A 17,372-nucleotide genomic window follows, 5' to 3' on the forward strand; every position below is an offset into this window, starting at 1 on the left:
AATTCTTCAGTTGGTGAATTCATCCTCTGTATGTGCTAAGCATAGGTTGATACAGTTTAAAGTAGTTCACAGGGCTCATATGTCCAAAGATAAACTATCTCGTTATTACTCTTATATTAATCCAATATGTGACAGATGCCAGTCTGAGATTGCTTCTTTAACTCACATGTTTTGGTCATGTCCCTTGTTGGAGAAATATTGGAAAGATATTTTTGATATTATTTCAACGGTCCTAAATCTAGACTTACAACCTCATCCAATTACTGCTATCTTTGGATTACCAATAATAGACTCAAATAATTTAACCTCTTCATCACGAAGGATGATTTCATTTCTTACTTTAATAGCTAGAAGGTCCATCTTGTTGAATTGGAAAGAGATCAACCCTCCTACAGTATTTCATTGGTTTTCACAAACTATGGTGTGTCTGAATTTGGAGAAAATTAGAAGTGCAGTTTATGACCCTTCTATTAAGTTTGAAAAAATTTGGAGGCCATTTATCCAGCATTTTCATTTGATGTAATTTGATCATTTCCAAACTGGTTTTATTTCTCTGTACTGTTGTTGGAGGGGAGTGGAGGCGTCGACGCTGAGGTTTTCTTCTTTTCCATTTTTAAGTTGTTAGTTTTGCCCAAGTCTTTTAGTTTAGTTTAGTTTAGTTTTTTTTTTCTTTTGGGATGGGTTTTTTTTTCTTTTTTTTGTCTTTTTCCTTTTTTTTTGCTTTATATTATCCGTGATCAGTTCTACATGTATGGGAGTTTTGGTAATTTCCACTATTTGGCTTTGCAATTACTCTTTTTTTTAAATGTAACAATACATCTCATATTATTTGTATTATTGCTATGTTTTGTTTCTATATTTTGAAATTAATAAAAAGATTGAAAAAGAAAAGAGAGTCAATAAGAAAGTAATCAATTCTAGAATAATGATGATATACACGTGAAAAGAATGAAAACTCTTTATCGTTGGAGTGAGTGTAAGAATCTCCAAATTTCTGAAATTCCAGAGTCAACCATAAAAGAGTTAACATTACTTCATTCAACATTACTTTCTCCTTGGTTATGTAGAACCCTTAGGGATGCAGTATCTGTAGGTAAATTACCACAATCTTTTTATCGAGCTTCTATTTCCCTAATTCTTTAAAAAAGGATCCTATTGAATGTGCATCTTATAGGCCTATATCTTTGTTGCATGTGGATTCTAAAATTTTTTCTAAAATATTGGCAATGAGACTGGAGAATGTATTGCCTCAAATTATTTCTGTCGATCAGACTGGATTTATTAAAAATCGTTACTCCTTCTTTAATATTAGGAGATTAATGAATATTGTTTATACTTCTTCACCTAGAACTCCAGAACACGTCATCTCATTGGACGCTGAGAAAGCGTTTGATAAGAGTCGAATGGACATATTTGTTTAATACGCTTGAGAAATTTAATTTTAGTCCGATATTTATATCTTGGATTAAATTGATATACCTTACTCCTTCGGCTTCGGTATTTACCAATAATCAAAGATCTCCCGTTTTTTCAATTATTATTTGATATTGCCCTGGAACCGTTAGCTATTGCTATTCGTGACTCTCCTAATATATTTGGTATTACCTGTGGGAATGAGATACATAAATTATCACTACATGCAGATGATTTACTATTATATACTTCTAACCCTCAGAAATCCATTCCGGCAGTATTATCTTTGCTTGCTCAGTTTAGTAGTTTTTCTGGTTACAAATTGAATCTTGGTAAGAGTGAACTTTTTCCATTAAATATGCAGGTTCCTTCATTTATAGATGCTCACCATTCAAATTGATTACTATTTTACTTATTTGGGGGTTAAAATTGCTAAGAGACATAAGGACTTATTCAAGCTCAATTTTTTACCGTTAATTAGTCAGGTTAAAAAATTGCTTACTACATGGTCCCCATTGTCTCTATCACTGATTGGCCGAATCAATGCTATTAAAATGATTATTCTACCTAAATTTTTATATCTATTTCAAGCAGCACCAGTTTTTATTCCTAAATCTTTTTTTGATACTATTGATTCTAAAATTTCCTCCTATATATGGCAGAATAAGAATCCCAGGTTAAATAAAAAATATTTACAGAAGTCCAAGAAAGATGGTGGTTTAGCATTGCCGAATTTAAGATTCTATTACTGGGCAATTAATATTCGATATTTAATATTTTGGACACAAGATTGGGATATAATTTCAAGTACACAATGGGTAAACCTTGAAGGATACTCTGTACAAGGGTTTTCATTGGTTTCTAGTTTAGGAACTTCACTTCCCTATGTATTTTCTAAATTGAATAAACAAATGGTTAATCCAATAATTAAACATACATTACGAATATGGTTCCAATTTCGTAAATTTTTTGGTTTGAACAAATTTATGTTATCAAGCCCTATTATATCTAATTTTTTTCCAACCCTCAGTTATGGATCAAGCCTTTTTGATATGGAAAATGAAGGGTAAAACATGATTCTGTGATTTATTTCTGAGTAACTGTTTCATATCTTTTGAACAGTTACCTAATAAATATAACTTGCCCAGATCCCATTTTTTTTTTAGATATTTACAAATAAGAAACTTTTTAAATACCACGCTGCCTACTTTTCCGATTTCACACTCTGCTGATATCACGGACAAAATTTTAGGTTTAAATCCTTATCAGAAGGGATTAATAGCAACTATTTATGATATAATTATGAAAATACAGCCAGGTATATCTGATAAAATTAAAAATGAATGGGAAAGGGAACTTCAACTTCACCTACCTATAGAGAAATGAGAAAAAAGTTTTTCAATTAGTTAGCTCTTCCTCTATATGTGCTAAACATACACTGATACAATTTAAGGTAGTACATAGGGCCCACGCGTCTAAAGATAAACTAGCTTGTTTTTACTTGCATATAAATCCTATTTGTGACAGATGTCACTCTGAGGTGGCTTCTCTGACTCATGTGTTCTGGTCCTGCCCTCTTTTGGAAAAATTTTGGAAAGATATTTCTGATATTATTTCAACAGTTTTGTGTTTTGATTTACAACCCCATCCTATTACGGCAATTTTTGGTTTGCCAATGACGGAACATAGATCTTTATCCTCTTCAGCCTGTCGGATGATCGCATTTGTTACACTAATGGCCAGAAGATCCATTTTATTGAATTGGAAAGAGACCAACCCCCCCCCCACTACATTTTAATGGTTTTCCCAAACCATATCACGTTTAAATTTAGAAAAATCAGAAGTGTCATTTTTGATCCTTTGGTTACATTTGAAGAGACTTGGAAGCTATTTATTCAACATTTTCATATGATGTAGTTTGACCTTCTCTGAATCCTTTTTATTAACAGAATATATGAATAGAGGAGCGGAGTTGACGACATTAATGAATGTATTCGATCTAATATATTGGTTCAGCCCTATTTTGTTCTGTTTGCTTTTTTTGGGGTTTAGCCGTTAGTTCTATTTGTTTTAGTTTTTTTTGTTTTTGCGGGGGGGGTCTTTGCAATATCCTTTTCTTTTTATTTTTTTCTTCATGATTAACTATATCAAGAGTTTGGAAATCTATTACACTTGTACTATTTGTAGTCTTTTTTGTACATGTTTAATACAATAAGGTAATTCCAATCTCTTTGTATCTTTATTGTTATTATGTTTATGAACTCAAAAATTAATAAAAATAAAAAAAGTTTATTGCTGATTCTGTACATAAATGGTTATATCATTGGATGCTGACTACTGATCTAATAATATCAATATGCACTCATGTTCTGTGAAGTGAATTCAAGTGTCAAGACAAATCATGCCTTCAATTTGTTATGTAAATCAGAACACTTTTTCTTCAGATTCAGAATCAGGTTTATTATCACCGGCATGTGACGTGAAATTTGTTAACTTAGCAGCAGCAGCTCAATGCAATACATAATCTAGCAGAGAGAAAAAAATAATAATAAATAAAATAAAAATAATAGTAATAAATAAACAAGTAAATTGATTATGCACATTGAATAGATTAAAAAATGTGCAAAAACAGAAATACTGTATACTTAAAAAAGTGATGTAGTGTCCAAAGATTTATATCTTCAACTTTATCATATACCAGAATGCAAACTAACACAAGTACTAGAATATTTTCACAGAAACAAACTTTCAATGATTATATTTCAAAAGCAAAATACTGCAGGTACTCAAATGCTGAAAAGAAAATTAAAAATCCTTAATTATTTAAATAGCATCGGTGGAGAGAATTAAAAAGAATAATATTAATGTCAATTACTATTCGCTAGTTCAGAAATGTTAACAGTGCTAATCTCTCCCAAGATGCTACCTGATCTCTTGGTAATTTTAGTTTTTTTAAAATTTCAAACTTCCTTTATTACAATAACTATTTTATGACTTTATTACAATGCCCAAGTCTTTTATACCTCAGTAATTAAACTTCATCTCTAATGGAAGAGTTTGACGTTTGGTTCAAATATTCAACTCCAATTATTTTTACCTAATGAATAATGGCATCTTGAGTTTTGTTTTATTCTTTGGCCCTTACCTTTTGTCTGTGGGAATAACATTTCCATTAGTTGCTGTACTATCAGCTGCCTGGATGGAGGTTGACTCTGCTTCCTGTGACATTACACAAAGTTAGAGCTTACTTTCATTATTTGGGCATACAAGCAAAACAGCAAGTTAAACATGAAATGAAGAAATTAAACAACTTTCTGGTGAATGTTTCAAAAGTCAATGAATGATGCTGTTGGTAAATTTCCACACTTTTAAGTTCATTTTTTTTGCTATTAAAAACTATAATGTCAATGAAAGATTACATACACAAGCCACAACACTGCAAATGAGATATTCCATTCAGAATCCGTCTCAAAATTATAGCCTTTTAAAATTGTAGTATGGCTTTTGGTACAATATTAGCGTATAAATATAACATTAACTTGAACCAAGGATGATCAGCATAAATTTCTGGAAAGTAGACTGCACTTGGTTAATTCAAAAAGATTTTCAAGGGCCGATAAGAGATTAAAGACAGTAGATGTGATGTGACACATTTCCAAAATTGCTTGCAAATTAGAGAGATTTGACTTGGTACTGACTTATGAAAGAAAAAAATAGCAAATGACCTTTTCTTTGCTCTAATTCTGTTTGATTTCACTTGGAATAGTAAGAACTAAAACTAGCCTTATAATTTAAAGAACAACCAGACATTTTAAAAAAAGCAGCAGAATACCTCTTCAGCCGTAGCCTTCAGCTTTTGAATTATGGCAGAACATGAACCTGGCTGTTAAGAAATAAAATAGACTATTAATTTATAAACCAAGGAAAAATGAGCTGCATAAAAATTGACTGTACTTAATGTATTTTAAATCCAACAGGCCATTAGTCTGATGATATTTAAACTTGATTTCTCAGTTTTAAATTGATAATCATTTGTAAAGCTATATTATTCAAACCTAACATCTCAGCACAAGTAGCTTTTATCCTTGTGAAACTAGCAGCATCACACCTGAATATAAATATACAGTAGATCATTGCAAGTAAAGGCTCTTCTACTACGATCTTCCATCTCTATGCAGTGAAATAGATGGTTACACTTGCAAAATTAAAGTACTTGTTCGTCATCCACAATGACATTTATACCGAGGTTCATCAGGTGGGCCACACAATTGTACGTTAAAATTTGTTAACTATTAGAACCACTTCTTTTCATGTTATATAGCAATGATTAGGATGGAGGTATTGATGGATATGTGACCAAGTTTGCAGAAGATACGGAGATAGATGGAAGGGCAGGTAGTGTTGAGGAAGCTGTGTGTCTGTAGAAGGGTTTAGACAGATAGGGAGAATACGTAAAGTAGTGGCAGGTGGAATGTAGTGTAGAGATGTGCATGGTCATGTACTTTGTAGAAGGAATAAAAGTACAGAGTATTTTCTAAATGGGGAGCTAAATTCAAAATTTAGAGGTGCAAAGCAATTTGAGAGGTTAACTTGCAGGTTGAGTCCGTGGCAAGGAAGGCAAATGCAATGTTGGAATTCATTTTGAGACGAGAATAGAAAAGCAAGGATGCAACGCTGAACTTTATAAGGCATTGGAAGGACTGAACTTGGAGTATTGTGAGCAGTTCTGGGTCCATTATCTAATAAAAGATGTGCTAGGATTGGGTCCAAAGGAGGTTCACAATAATGATCGTAGGAATGAAAGGGTTAACATATGAGGAGAGTTTAATGGCTCTGGCCCTGTACCCACTGGAGTTTAGAAGAATGGGGCGGGGGGGGTGTGGAATCTCATTGAAACCTATCAAATATTGAAAGGCCAGACACAGAGTGGATGTGGAGAGGATGCTTCTTATAGTGGGGGAATCTAGGACCAGAGGGTACAGCCTCAGAATAGAATGATGTCCATTTAGAACAGAGATAAGGAAGGATTTCTTTTGGCAGAGGGTAGTGAATCTGTGAAATTCATCACTACAGATGGCTGTGGTGGCCACGTCATTGGGCATATTGAAGGCAGAGATTGATTATTCAGGGCATCAAAGTTTAAGAGGAGAAGGCAGCAGAATGGGGTTAAGAGATAATAAATCAGCCATGATGGAATGGTGGAGCAGACTTGAAGGGCAAAATGGCCCAATTCTGCTCCTATGTCTTATAGTGTTTTGGGTTACAAACTGGATTCAGTAATATAAGAAAACAGCTTTAAAACAACAGGCCTATTAGGAAATGCTCCTTAATAAAATTTGAGAACCTACTCTAGTAACCAGATTAGCAACTTGTATAATCAGAACTTGTTGATAGTTGTTTGAGCTCATATGTAGAGTAGCTCCAACTTCAAAGTTCATCACTGGTTGCTACCTCCACTATACTTTACAGTAGGGATGGTGTTACCTGGCTGATGCGCAGTAATGGACTTACGTCACACATGCTGCTAAATAAAAGCATATCCTTGCCCATAAGAATTTTACAAAGCTTCACTTATAAGATACTGTAAAGATGTGGAAGTTGTTCTTGTGGTCAGATGAGACTAAAGTAAAACTTCGTGGGCTTGACACTAAACTGTATGTGTGATGTAGATCTAATACTGCGCATCAGCCAGGTAACACCATCCCTACTGTAAAGTATGGTGGATATTTTTCAACAGCAGGGACTGAAAATTGATGGTAAGATAGATGTTGCTAAATACAGAAAGATCTTGGATAAAAACCTGCAAGCCTCTGTCAGGAAGTTTAAACTGGGGAGGAAGTTCATCTTTCAGCAGGACAATGACCCAAAGCACACCACCAGAGGAAACATGGAGTGCCCTCAAATGAAGAAAATTGATGTCCTTGAATGGTCCAGAGTCCTCAGCTTAACCTGATCAAATATCTCTGGCTAGACCTCAAGATTGCTGTCTGCCGCCACTCCTCAACTAACCTTGCACAGCCTGAGCAATTTTGCAAGGAGGAATGGGAAAATCTTCTCCATCACACCATGCTAGTCTCTATTAGAGACTTATCCAAAAGGTCTACTGGCTGCAATAGCTGCCAGAGGTGGTTCAACTATGTACTGAACAAAAGGGGATAAATACTTTCGAAATGCTGACATTTCAGTTTTTGAATTTTTAGTTTTGATGCTTTACAATTTTCTCTGTTTTTTGGGTTTTACTATGAAAGAGGAGCATCTGATCCACAAATAAAAATGCTCAGTTAAATTGATCAAAGTCCCTGGTTATAATACTCATTTATGTGAACAAAGGGTTAGGGGCTGAATACCTTTACAAGGCACTGCAAATGCTATATTAACAAGGCTAATAGTTGCCAACATCGATTAAAACAGTATCAGGTACAATGTTACAGGCAGAACCTTCATACACAAAAAAGGGGTAAAAATGCTCAAATTGAACAGCAATTTCTTGAAGAGCTCAATGCCCCATGGAAAATGGAAATTAGAAAAGGGAAAATAAAACTGTCTGTAAAACTTGTAACTTCAAGCTACAACGTTTAAGTCCTTGCAAATTGATTAATGTAATATTTTGTACCATGAAACAGGCATAATTGCGCATCTACAATCTCCAGGATGGAAGACGGCATAAAAGAATTGGCTGATGCATATTCTTTTTAAATACTGAATTTTCAGCTCAAGTGCAAAATGTAAAGATAAATCACAAATCTTTGTCAACACCTGGTTTATGCTAAAAACTAGAAGCATGAGTGAAAGAACTATCCAACAAAAACCCTTAAAATATTATACTTTTACCAGGGATGAAAAACTACAAACACATTGGGCATCAAACATTAAATCACTGTTTTTTTCCTGCTTCCATGGTTATTATACGAAGTAGCCCTTTTAACTTCCATTAATACTGAATAATTCCCCTTCTTACACGTGTAGAGTAGATAGGAAGAAACTTCTTCCCCATTAGAGATGTCTAAAACTAGAGGGTGTAGGTTTAAAGCAAGAGTGAAGGACATGGATGATTAGAAGCAGGAACACAGTGCCTGAGTGAGTGGTGGTGGTACTCCCACAACATTTAAATATACAAATGAGCCATCACGGTAATGATTTAGAGGGCTACAGATTGGTAAACAGGATTATGATAGACGCACAGATGGCAAGAACATGGTGGGCCAAAAGACTTGTTTCAGTGAAATATGACCATGACTCTTAATTATTAAAATTAGTACAAATAAGTGCAGTATATTTTATTAATTGCACCGAATATTGTCTGGCCCAGTAATATCTAGTGTGCTTGAATCCTGCCAGTTGACCCCATGTGTCCATTTAAGCTACCTAAACACAGGCACCAGGACTTACTCAAAAAGAAAGAAAAATAAAAGCAATAAATCTAGGAAGACTATAAAAATTGAAGAGAAGCAGATCTGAAAGGGGTTACTAAAGCTTTCTGTTTCCTTGAGCTTAGTTTATAATTGATGAGAAACTACACAACTGGACTGCACACTATTTGCACTATCTTACCTTCTCAGACTGACTGAGCAGAAAGTGATGGAAGTGAGGGTCGTCCTTTACTTGCTGCAATTAGAAAAATCAAATCTGAGCAAGGTAGTTATACTTTGATCCTATATCTGAATATCTGTGATGTCAGAGACAGAATGGTAGTAGCTACTGCCTGTCAAATAATTCTGGAAATCTAACTGGAAAGCATTGCAATGAATTGGAGTCCCAGGGAAAGACCTTCTTTAATTAGTCCCTTCTGCACCTACTTGTGGAAAACTACCAAATCAGCCTCTTCTAATTCTACATTAATGGTTTTCCAATTATATTTCTGATCATTTCTCACTGGACATAATTTGTTTAAAGCATTATGGGCAAGACTTAGAAACATAGAAAACCTACAGCACAATACAGGCCCTTCAGCCCAAAATGTTGAGCCGAACATGCACTTTAGAAATTACCTAGGGTTACCCATAGCCCCCTATTTTTCTAAGCTCCATGTACTATCCAGGAGTCTCTTAAAAGACCCTATTGTATCCGCCTCCACCACAGTCACTGGCAGCCCATTCCATGCACTCACCACTTCTGCGTAAGAAACTTACCCCTGACATCTCCTCTGTACGTACTTCCAAGCACCTTAAAACTGTGCCCTCTCGTATTAGCCATTTCAGCCCTGGGAAAAAGTCTCTGACTATCCACATGATCAATGCCTCTCATCATCTTACGCACCTATATCAGGTCACCTCTATCTACCGCTGAGTTCACTCAACCTATTTTCATAAGGCATACGCCCCAATCCAGGCAATATCCTTGAAAATCTCCTCTGCACCCTTTCTATAGTTTCCACATCCTTCTTGTAGTCAGGTGACCAGAACTGAGCACAGTACTCCAAGTGGGGTCTGACAGGGTCCTATACAGCTGTAACATTACCTCTCAGCTCTTGAACTCAATCCTACGGTTGATGAAGGCCAATGCACTGTATGCTTTCTTAACCACAGAGTCAACCTGCACAGCAGCTTTGAGTGTCCTATGGGCTCAGACTCCAAGATCCCTCTGATCCTCCACACTGCCATGAGTCTTACCATTAACACTATATTCTACCATCATACTTGACCTACCAAAATGAACCACTTCACACTTATCTTGAACCATGATTTGGGAAAATAAACAAATTTCATTAAAACTATTGCACTTCAATATTTCCCAATCTGTATTGCTTCAGTATTCAATCCAAGCACTTGCAGCGAGAACAACAAAATGGCCCAAGATCCTGTTTTAACCAACCCAACTCCTTATTGTCAGATGTGTCATGAATTCAAATGCAAAAACAAACCAACTCAATAATTCTAAACTGTTTCACATTCTCTGCACAGCCATTTCCAAAAACATGTTTTCCCAATCATCTGGTAAAGAGGACTTCAATTGAGTTCAAATGCTAGCTACATAATAAGGGATAGACAGATAACAGTTAACATTCTGGGCTCCTGGCAACACAATGATCTAGTAATCACATAAATGCATATTAAGTACTAGTTTCCACATATTGGCCCTGATAATTACTCCATAACTGGAACAGATACTTCTCACAAAGTTCACTCATTTAAAAACTAGGCACTGAGAGAAAATGCAATACAATGATCTAAGAGCTTAGTTTACGCTTCTTCCTCAGAAAAAGTAAGGTACAAATTATTTGTTAGCCTTGTCTTATACAGTATATACTCAAGCTAGACTACAAGGCTGATTTTTAACACAAAAATCTCTCCCACCTTCTCTCTGTAACCCTTCTTTCACTCATCAAGCACCTATACAGCACTCTGTGGCAACAAACTCCATAGGTTCACCATCTTCTGGTTAAAAAAATTCCTCATTTTTTAAGGGGTGTTCTTATATTCTGAGGCTGGGATCTGCCTGCAGATCCTACACTCCCTTACTAACGGAAACATCCATATCTAAAACCATGCTTCAAGGATCCAGTAAGATTCAGAGATCTCTCCTCACGCTTCTGAACTCCAAATACAGGCCCAGAGACATCAATGTTAAGCCTTTCATTCCTGGGATCATTTTTGTGGACTTCTGGGCCCTCTTTGGAGCCAGAAACTGGGCCCAAAGTTTCTCCCAATATTCAAAATGGACTCTGACCAATAACTTATAAAGCCTCAGCAGTACATTCTTGCTTTGATATTCCAGTCTTTAAGGTGAGATGTTTCTGGTTCCAGTTACTCTGCTTTCATCTGTGTTCATAATCAAAGCAGAAGAGATTTTTGTAAATAAAACAGAAAGCTACAATGAAATGATTCCTTTGGGTTTACATTAAAATGGAGAACATTTAGAATATGAGTTTAAATCAAAAACAATTTGATGTAAATAATGTACAAGTTTCCTTTCCCTACAAGTTGGAGGATAATTGCAATGTTAATTAATTGTAACCATTTAATGCACTGGGGTCTCTGATCATCTCTTTGGCCCCTTACCGTTAGGCAGACATACGGTAGCATTGGGACATGAACTGTTATGATGGGAAACAGAAATCCCCCCCACCCCCCAGGACGTAAGACCGCTGAACTCCCTGACACCACCTAGGTCTCATCGTGTATGAAGCACCAGTAGCATTATACTGATTACTTTTTAGACTTGTGTCATCAAAATTTATTTGTGGTAATACAATGGATTCAGGTTGCAGTGGTGCTAGAAAGTTTGTGAACCCTGTAGAATTTTCTCTATTTCCGCTTAAATAAAATGTGATCAGATCTACATACGTCCTAAAACTAGGTAAAGAGAACCAAATTAAATAAGTAGCACAGAAAAACTTGTTTATTTATTCACTGAGAAAATTTATCCTATATTACACGTATATATTGGAATAAAGTATGTGAATGTCTGGGGTAATGCCTTCTACAAAAGCTATTTGGAGACAGGTGTTCCAATCAATGGGATGAGATTGGAGGTGTGGGTTTTAGAGGTGCCCTGTCCTTTAAAAAAGACACACAAAGTCAGTTAACTGGCAGAGCCTGTTACTCTCACGAAAGATCTGTTTACATGCACCATGCCTCAATCAAAACAACTTTCAGAGGACCTTAGAAGAATTGTAGAGATGCATGAAGCTGGAAAAGGCTACAACAGCATTTCCAAAGACCTGAGTGCTCATCAGTCCACAGTGACAGAAATTGTCTACAAATGGAGGAAATTCAGTACCGTTGCTACTCTCCCTAGGAGTGGACATCCTGCAAAGTTCAAACTAAGAACACAATGTGTAATGCTGAAGGAGGGTAACAGCAACAGACTTGCAGAAATCTCTAAAACTTACTAAAGTCTCGTTCATGTGTCCACTCTAAGAAAAACACTGACCAAGAATGGTGTTCTTGGAAGGACACCACAGAGGAAACCACTGCTCTCCAAAAAAAAACATTGCTGCATGTCTCAAGTTTGCAAAAAACCACCTGGATGTTCGACAATGCTTCGGGAACAATGTTCTATGGACAGATGAGAAAAAAAGTTGAACTTTTCAGCAGAAATGCATATTGCTATGTTTGGAGGAAAACGGGTATTGTACACGAACACCCAAACCTCATCTCAATTGTGAATCATGATGAAAAGAGCATCATTGTTTGGGGCTGCTTTGTTGCCTCAATGCCTGGACAGCTTTCTATTGTTGAAGGAACAATGAATTCAAAATTGTATCAAGACATTTTACAGGAGAATGTCAGGGTAAGCAGTCCTTCACCTGAAATTTAATAGAAGTTGAATAATCCAACAAGATAATGATCCAAAAGACAAGAGTAATTCAACAACAGAATGGTTTAAATAGAAGAAAATTCGCGTTTTGGAACGGCTGGGTCAAATTCCTGACCTTAATCCCATCAAAATGTTGTGGAAGGACCTGAAGTAAGCAGTTCATGCAAGGAAATCCACCAACTTCCCAGAGTTGAAGCCCTTTTGTAAGGTGAAATGGCCTAAAATTACTCCAAGCCAATGTGCAGGACTGATCAAGTTACCAGAAATGTTTGTTTGAAGTTGTTGCTATACAGGGGGTCACACCAGTTACTGAAAGCAAAGATTCATACTTTTTCCAACAAATATATGTAATATTGGATCATTTTTCTCAATCAATAAATGAACAAATATAATGTTTTTGTGTTTATTTATTTAATTGGATTCTCCTTATCTAGTTTTAGGACGTGTGAAGATCTGATCACAGTTTAGGTCATATTTATATAGAAATTCTATAGGGTTCACAAGCTTTCTAGCACCACTATAATTGGGACACACTGGAAGCAATACATTTTGGCCCAATTAATTGGCTATCCCAATTAGCTGAAGTTTCATGGAAATCGTTAATTAGTTACATGTTCTTTTTCATACGTTTTTGGTTATGTATATAAATTAAATGAGAACAAGTTAGAACACTAACAACACTACCACAGTATCACAAAACTGTAGTTCCTAAGGTATTGACAAAGGAATTCATCTACATTGTCTTTTAATTGACTGTAAATGGAAAAAAAATCAGCTCGGACACCTAGAGCAGATAATGGACTACCTTCATATAATGCTTTTGACAATTGCATCCTCCAAATCTTCATTTTCATTGTAACATTCAAATTCATCATTCCTAATGCAATGAAATCCTTTCATTTTCATTCTTAGCTATTTCTCGCATCTCCAAGCCTGAATGCTTGAAACCACAGTGAGAAACAGTTCTGCATTGTCTTACTACTTATTTCTCATGAAATATCAGTGATAAAAATCACTACTTTTTGAACAGAAATACATGCAACTGATGCTATTTAAAAACTATTCACACAAAGCCCAGTATAGTACTTAACCACCACCGAAGTGCACGCGACCGACTCAAGTTAGAAACTTTGGTAAATCTTCTCTCCCACTTAAGTGGCATAGTGCCCCAAATAAACAAAGAGAATCCCAGCTATTTTCTCAATTCAGTTTTTGTTCTTTAAGTACTGTCCCACATGTGGCTGCCCTGATTAACCAATGACCCAATTAACCAGAGTGAGTGAGTGTGCGCATGCATGCGTGATGCAAGTTAAATATAGTGGTCCAGAGGAAAGTTGTTTCATTTGGGGACGGACACACACACACACACAAATATATAAAAATATAAAAAACACACACACACATATACATATTTCCTCTGGACCACTATATTTAACTTGCATCACGCATGCTTGCGCACACTCACTCACTCTGGTTTTATATATATATATATATAGGCCCCAGGCTCTTAAATTAAGCCAAATGGTCTGTTCTTTCTAAACAGTGATGACACCTTTCAAACTGCAAGAAATGCCAGAAAAGATCAAGTAAATTTGAAAATTTTAGCACCTGCTTGCAAGCATGCATCATAGGACAAATTTGAACCAGTGACAAATTTAACACATTTGGGGCCATTTGCATCTCGCTTCAGAAATATCAAAGAGAAATGTACAAATGTAAGGGAATAACCAAACTTTGACAGCACTTAAAAAAACAAGACATTTGGGGATTTTATTGCACAGCCTAAACTGTGACTGATATCTGAACTTTGAAAACCTCCGATAGCCAAAAATATGAACATACATAGATGTCTTAGATGTTTCTCGGAGTTAAATAATCAAAGATGAAGATGATTGTGGTAGTAAACACTCTTATAGAAATACTATACAAGGAGACTTTCCAGTGCTGGTAGAAACAGTGCTGAATCTCAAATGATATATTCCAGATCACAAATGGAAAATTGCAGAAGTGTATTTGAGTGGGACAAAATAACTGGAACACTCACAAACAGGTTTTAGCTGATTTGTTAAATTAATCAGAAAGGTGTAGATGAGTGCTTTCTTTCTTCAAGAAGTTTATATTCTTGTTCATGACCATTTTAAAGAGCAGCTTTTGATGGCATGACCACATCCTGAAACATGGAGAAAACAGCCAAGATTTCTGGACTTGGTCCTTTTGAAGACTACCTGAAACAAAAACTAGGCTGATATTGGACAACATATAACAGGTTACTGCAGTGAGTATGGAAATATAATTGACTAAGAAAGATATCAAACAATGGAAATGGATGATGATTTTGCAATGAAAGGGGGCATCAGACAATACATGACAATGTTTCATGAAATGGTTAATTGGGCTAACTGCTTAAATCAAATGAACACCAATAAGAACCTGAGAGAAACTAAATATTAAACAATAAATAAAATTAACAAAAATACATATGCATACTTAAGACAAAATAAAGCTATAGAGAGAAAGACAGTGGACTGAAGCAGTTGACAGCAAATGAGAAATGGGTGAAACGTTTGAAAAGGAGCACTAAATCTTGTGTCCATTTTTGCCACTGACACCTTATCTGTACATTGTTTATAGCACAAATGAAAAATTAATTGAGCATGTGAATCAGAAAGGGCTATGTATTCCTGCTGGATAACTAATAAACATTTGTTGATGTTGATTATGAATATGATGCAGAACTACATAAAAATTTTAGTTAAGCATGATGCCACAAGTTGGGGGGGGGGGGGGGGGTTAGAATTACTTAGACTAATACTAATGCCTAGCTCAGTTATTGGAAACATGAGAAAATGGTGGCACCCAGAAGTAAACGTGGAACTTTCTCCCTGGATTCAAATAATTTAACATCCAGTTCATCGAGACATATAATACAGTTAAACATGATATCGTTATAGTCTCTGGGAAGAAAACAAACACAAGAAATGGAAGTAATATGGGAACAGGGTTTGATGGGCCAGCACACAGATGCCTCACAGTTTTTCTGGGAATTTGCAAGGGACAGCTTAAACAAGTACAGTTTTAAATGAAAAAAACAATTGATTCATGATCTGTCCTGGTGTTTTAAAATTGCTACAGTAATGGAATAGCATTGTAAAGATCCTTAAAGCAAACGTAACATTAATTGTACATTAAAGTCATACAAGTCATAAACTACAGATGTCAGTCACGTCAAGAATGATGTGAAGTAAACAATGTGCTTAAACAACTTGTTTAAAACTTGAAAGGTATAAAAGACAAAGCATTAATTTAGACTGTGGGACTGGGGTATGTTGGAAGCAAACCGACACTCTGGGACAGGATAACTACAATAAATCTTCCAGGAATCTGCTAACGAATCATGTACTTGAAACAATTAGGCTAGAACACTGATTAAGAAATATGAAGAAGGGTTTGAAACAACTAAAAGACAATGTTATTGAAGCAGCAACATTTATTACATACTTCAGAATCAGAAGCAGAGACATAAAGTAATAAATGTAACAGAAAATGCTTTTTTGAGAAGAGGGTTAAGATTGCTCTGGGAGTTAGTTGTTGGCAGGTAAGATCAGAAACAAAAAGATGCCCAAAAGTATCTTTCCAGGATGCAATGGCATTCATTGAACAACAGAGTAAGTGGAAACCTCAAAGAATCAGTCTGATAACTTGCTTTGCTGCATGTGTATACAGCTCAGAAAAAAGAGGTCCCAACTAGTTCATGCCAACCAAGATCCCCTCCTCCTTCAAGTTTCTCTCTCCCCGCTCCCCATCTTTCAAATCTACTCCTCAGCTTTTTTTCTCCAGCCCTGCCGAAGGGTTTCGGCCTTGAAATGCCAACTGCACCTTTTCCAAAGGTGCTGCCTGGCCTGCTGAGTTCCTCCAGCATTTTGTGTGTGTTGCTTGAATTTCCAGCATCTACAGATTTTCCCTTGTTTGTAAGTTTTTGTCTCTGTTTGGTCCACATATTTCTAAACCTTTTCAATCCACGAACCTAACTACCTTCTAAATGTTGTCAATATACCCGCCTCAACTACTTCCTATGACAGCTCATTCCAGATAATGAACACCGTCAGTCAGAAATTTGCCCCTCCGGTTCCTAGTAAAACAAACACAAACACAAACACACACACCTTTAAACCTGTGCCATCTAGTTCTTGATTCCCCAATCCTAGGTACAAGACTATGCAATTTCACCCTATTTCATACATCTCTGCAATACCCCCTTAAGCTCTGAAACTGCAATGAAAAAACTCCACCAAACCTGCTCAACCTCCCTCCGTAACTGGAGTCCTAGCAACATCCTTATAAACATTGTCTGCATTTTTTCCAGCTCAATGGCATCATTCCTTTAGCAGGGTGACCAAACCTGAATATAGTATTTCAATTATGTCCTCACCAACACCTCGCATATCTGCAAGATAACATCTCAACTTCTACACTCAAATACCCCGACTGGTGTAAGCCAACATGCCAAAAACTGTTTCCACCATCTATCTGCAACACCAACTTCAGGGAACCATGTCCTACGTCCCCTGTTCTGTAAATCACCCCAGGGCTGTACAGTCAATGAGGGTTCTTCCCTCACTTACCTTCCCAAAATGCAACACCTCACACTAGAGGCATTTCATATTGTGTGGTATGAGATTACAAGTTTACCCCTCCACTGG

General features: G+C 36.1%; 1 protein-coding gene across 3 annotated transcripts in view; it reads right to left on the reverse strand.

Moving 5' to 3' along the window:
- glyr1 (glyoxylate reductase 1 homolog (Arabidopsis)) overlaps positions 1-17,372 on the reverse strand; it is a 69,389-nt gene that overhangs the window by 26,149 nt on the left and 25,868 nt on the right. For 2 of the 3 annotated variants that reach the window (XM_072268923.1, XM_072268920.1), the window contains exons 7-9: positions 8,965-9,018; positions 5,246-5,296; positions 4,559-4,632 (exon numbers count right to left, since the gene is read on the reverse strand). In XM_072268923.1, the coding sequence (XP_072125024.1) occupies positions 4,559-4,632; positions 5,246-5,296; positions 8,965-9,018 (179 nt within the window). The remainder of the gene's footprint in view (positions 1-4,558; positions 4,633-5,245; positions 5,297-8,964; positions 9,019-17,372) is intronic. The other variant, XM_072268922.1, reaches the window with a different exon arrangement.

The sequence above is a fragment of the Mobula birostris genome, chromosome 9 (assembly GCF_030028105.1).
Source record: "Mobula birostris isolate sMobBir1 chromosome 9, sMobBir1.hap1, whole genome shotgun sequence".
NCBI classification, from domain to species: Eukaryota; Metazoa; Chordata; class Chondrichthyes; order Myliobatiformes; family Myliobatidae; genus Mobula; species Mobula birostris.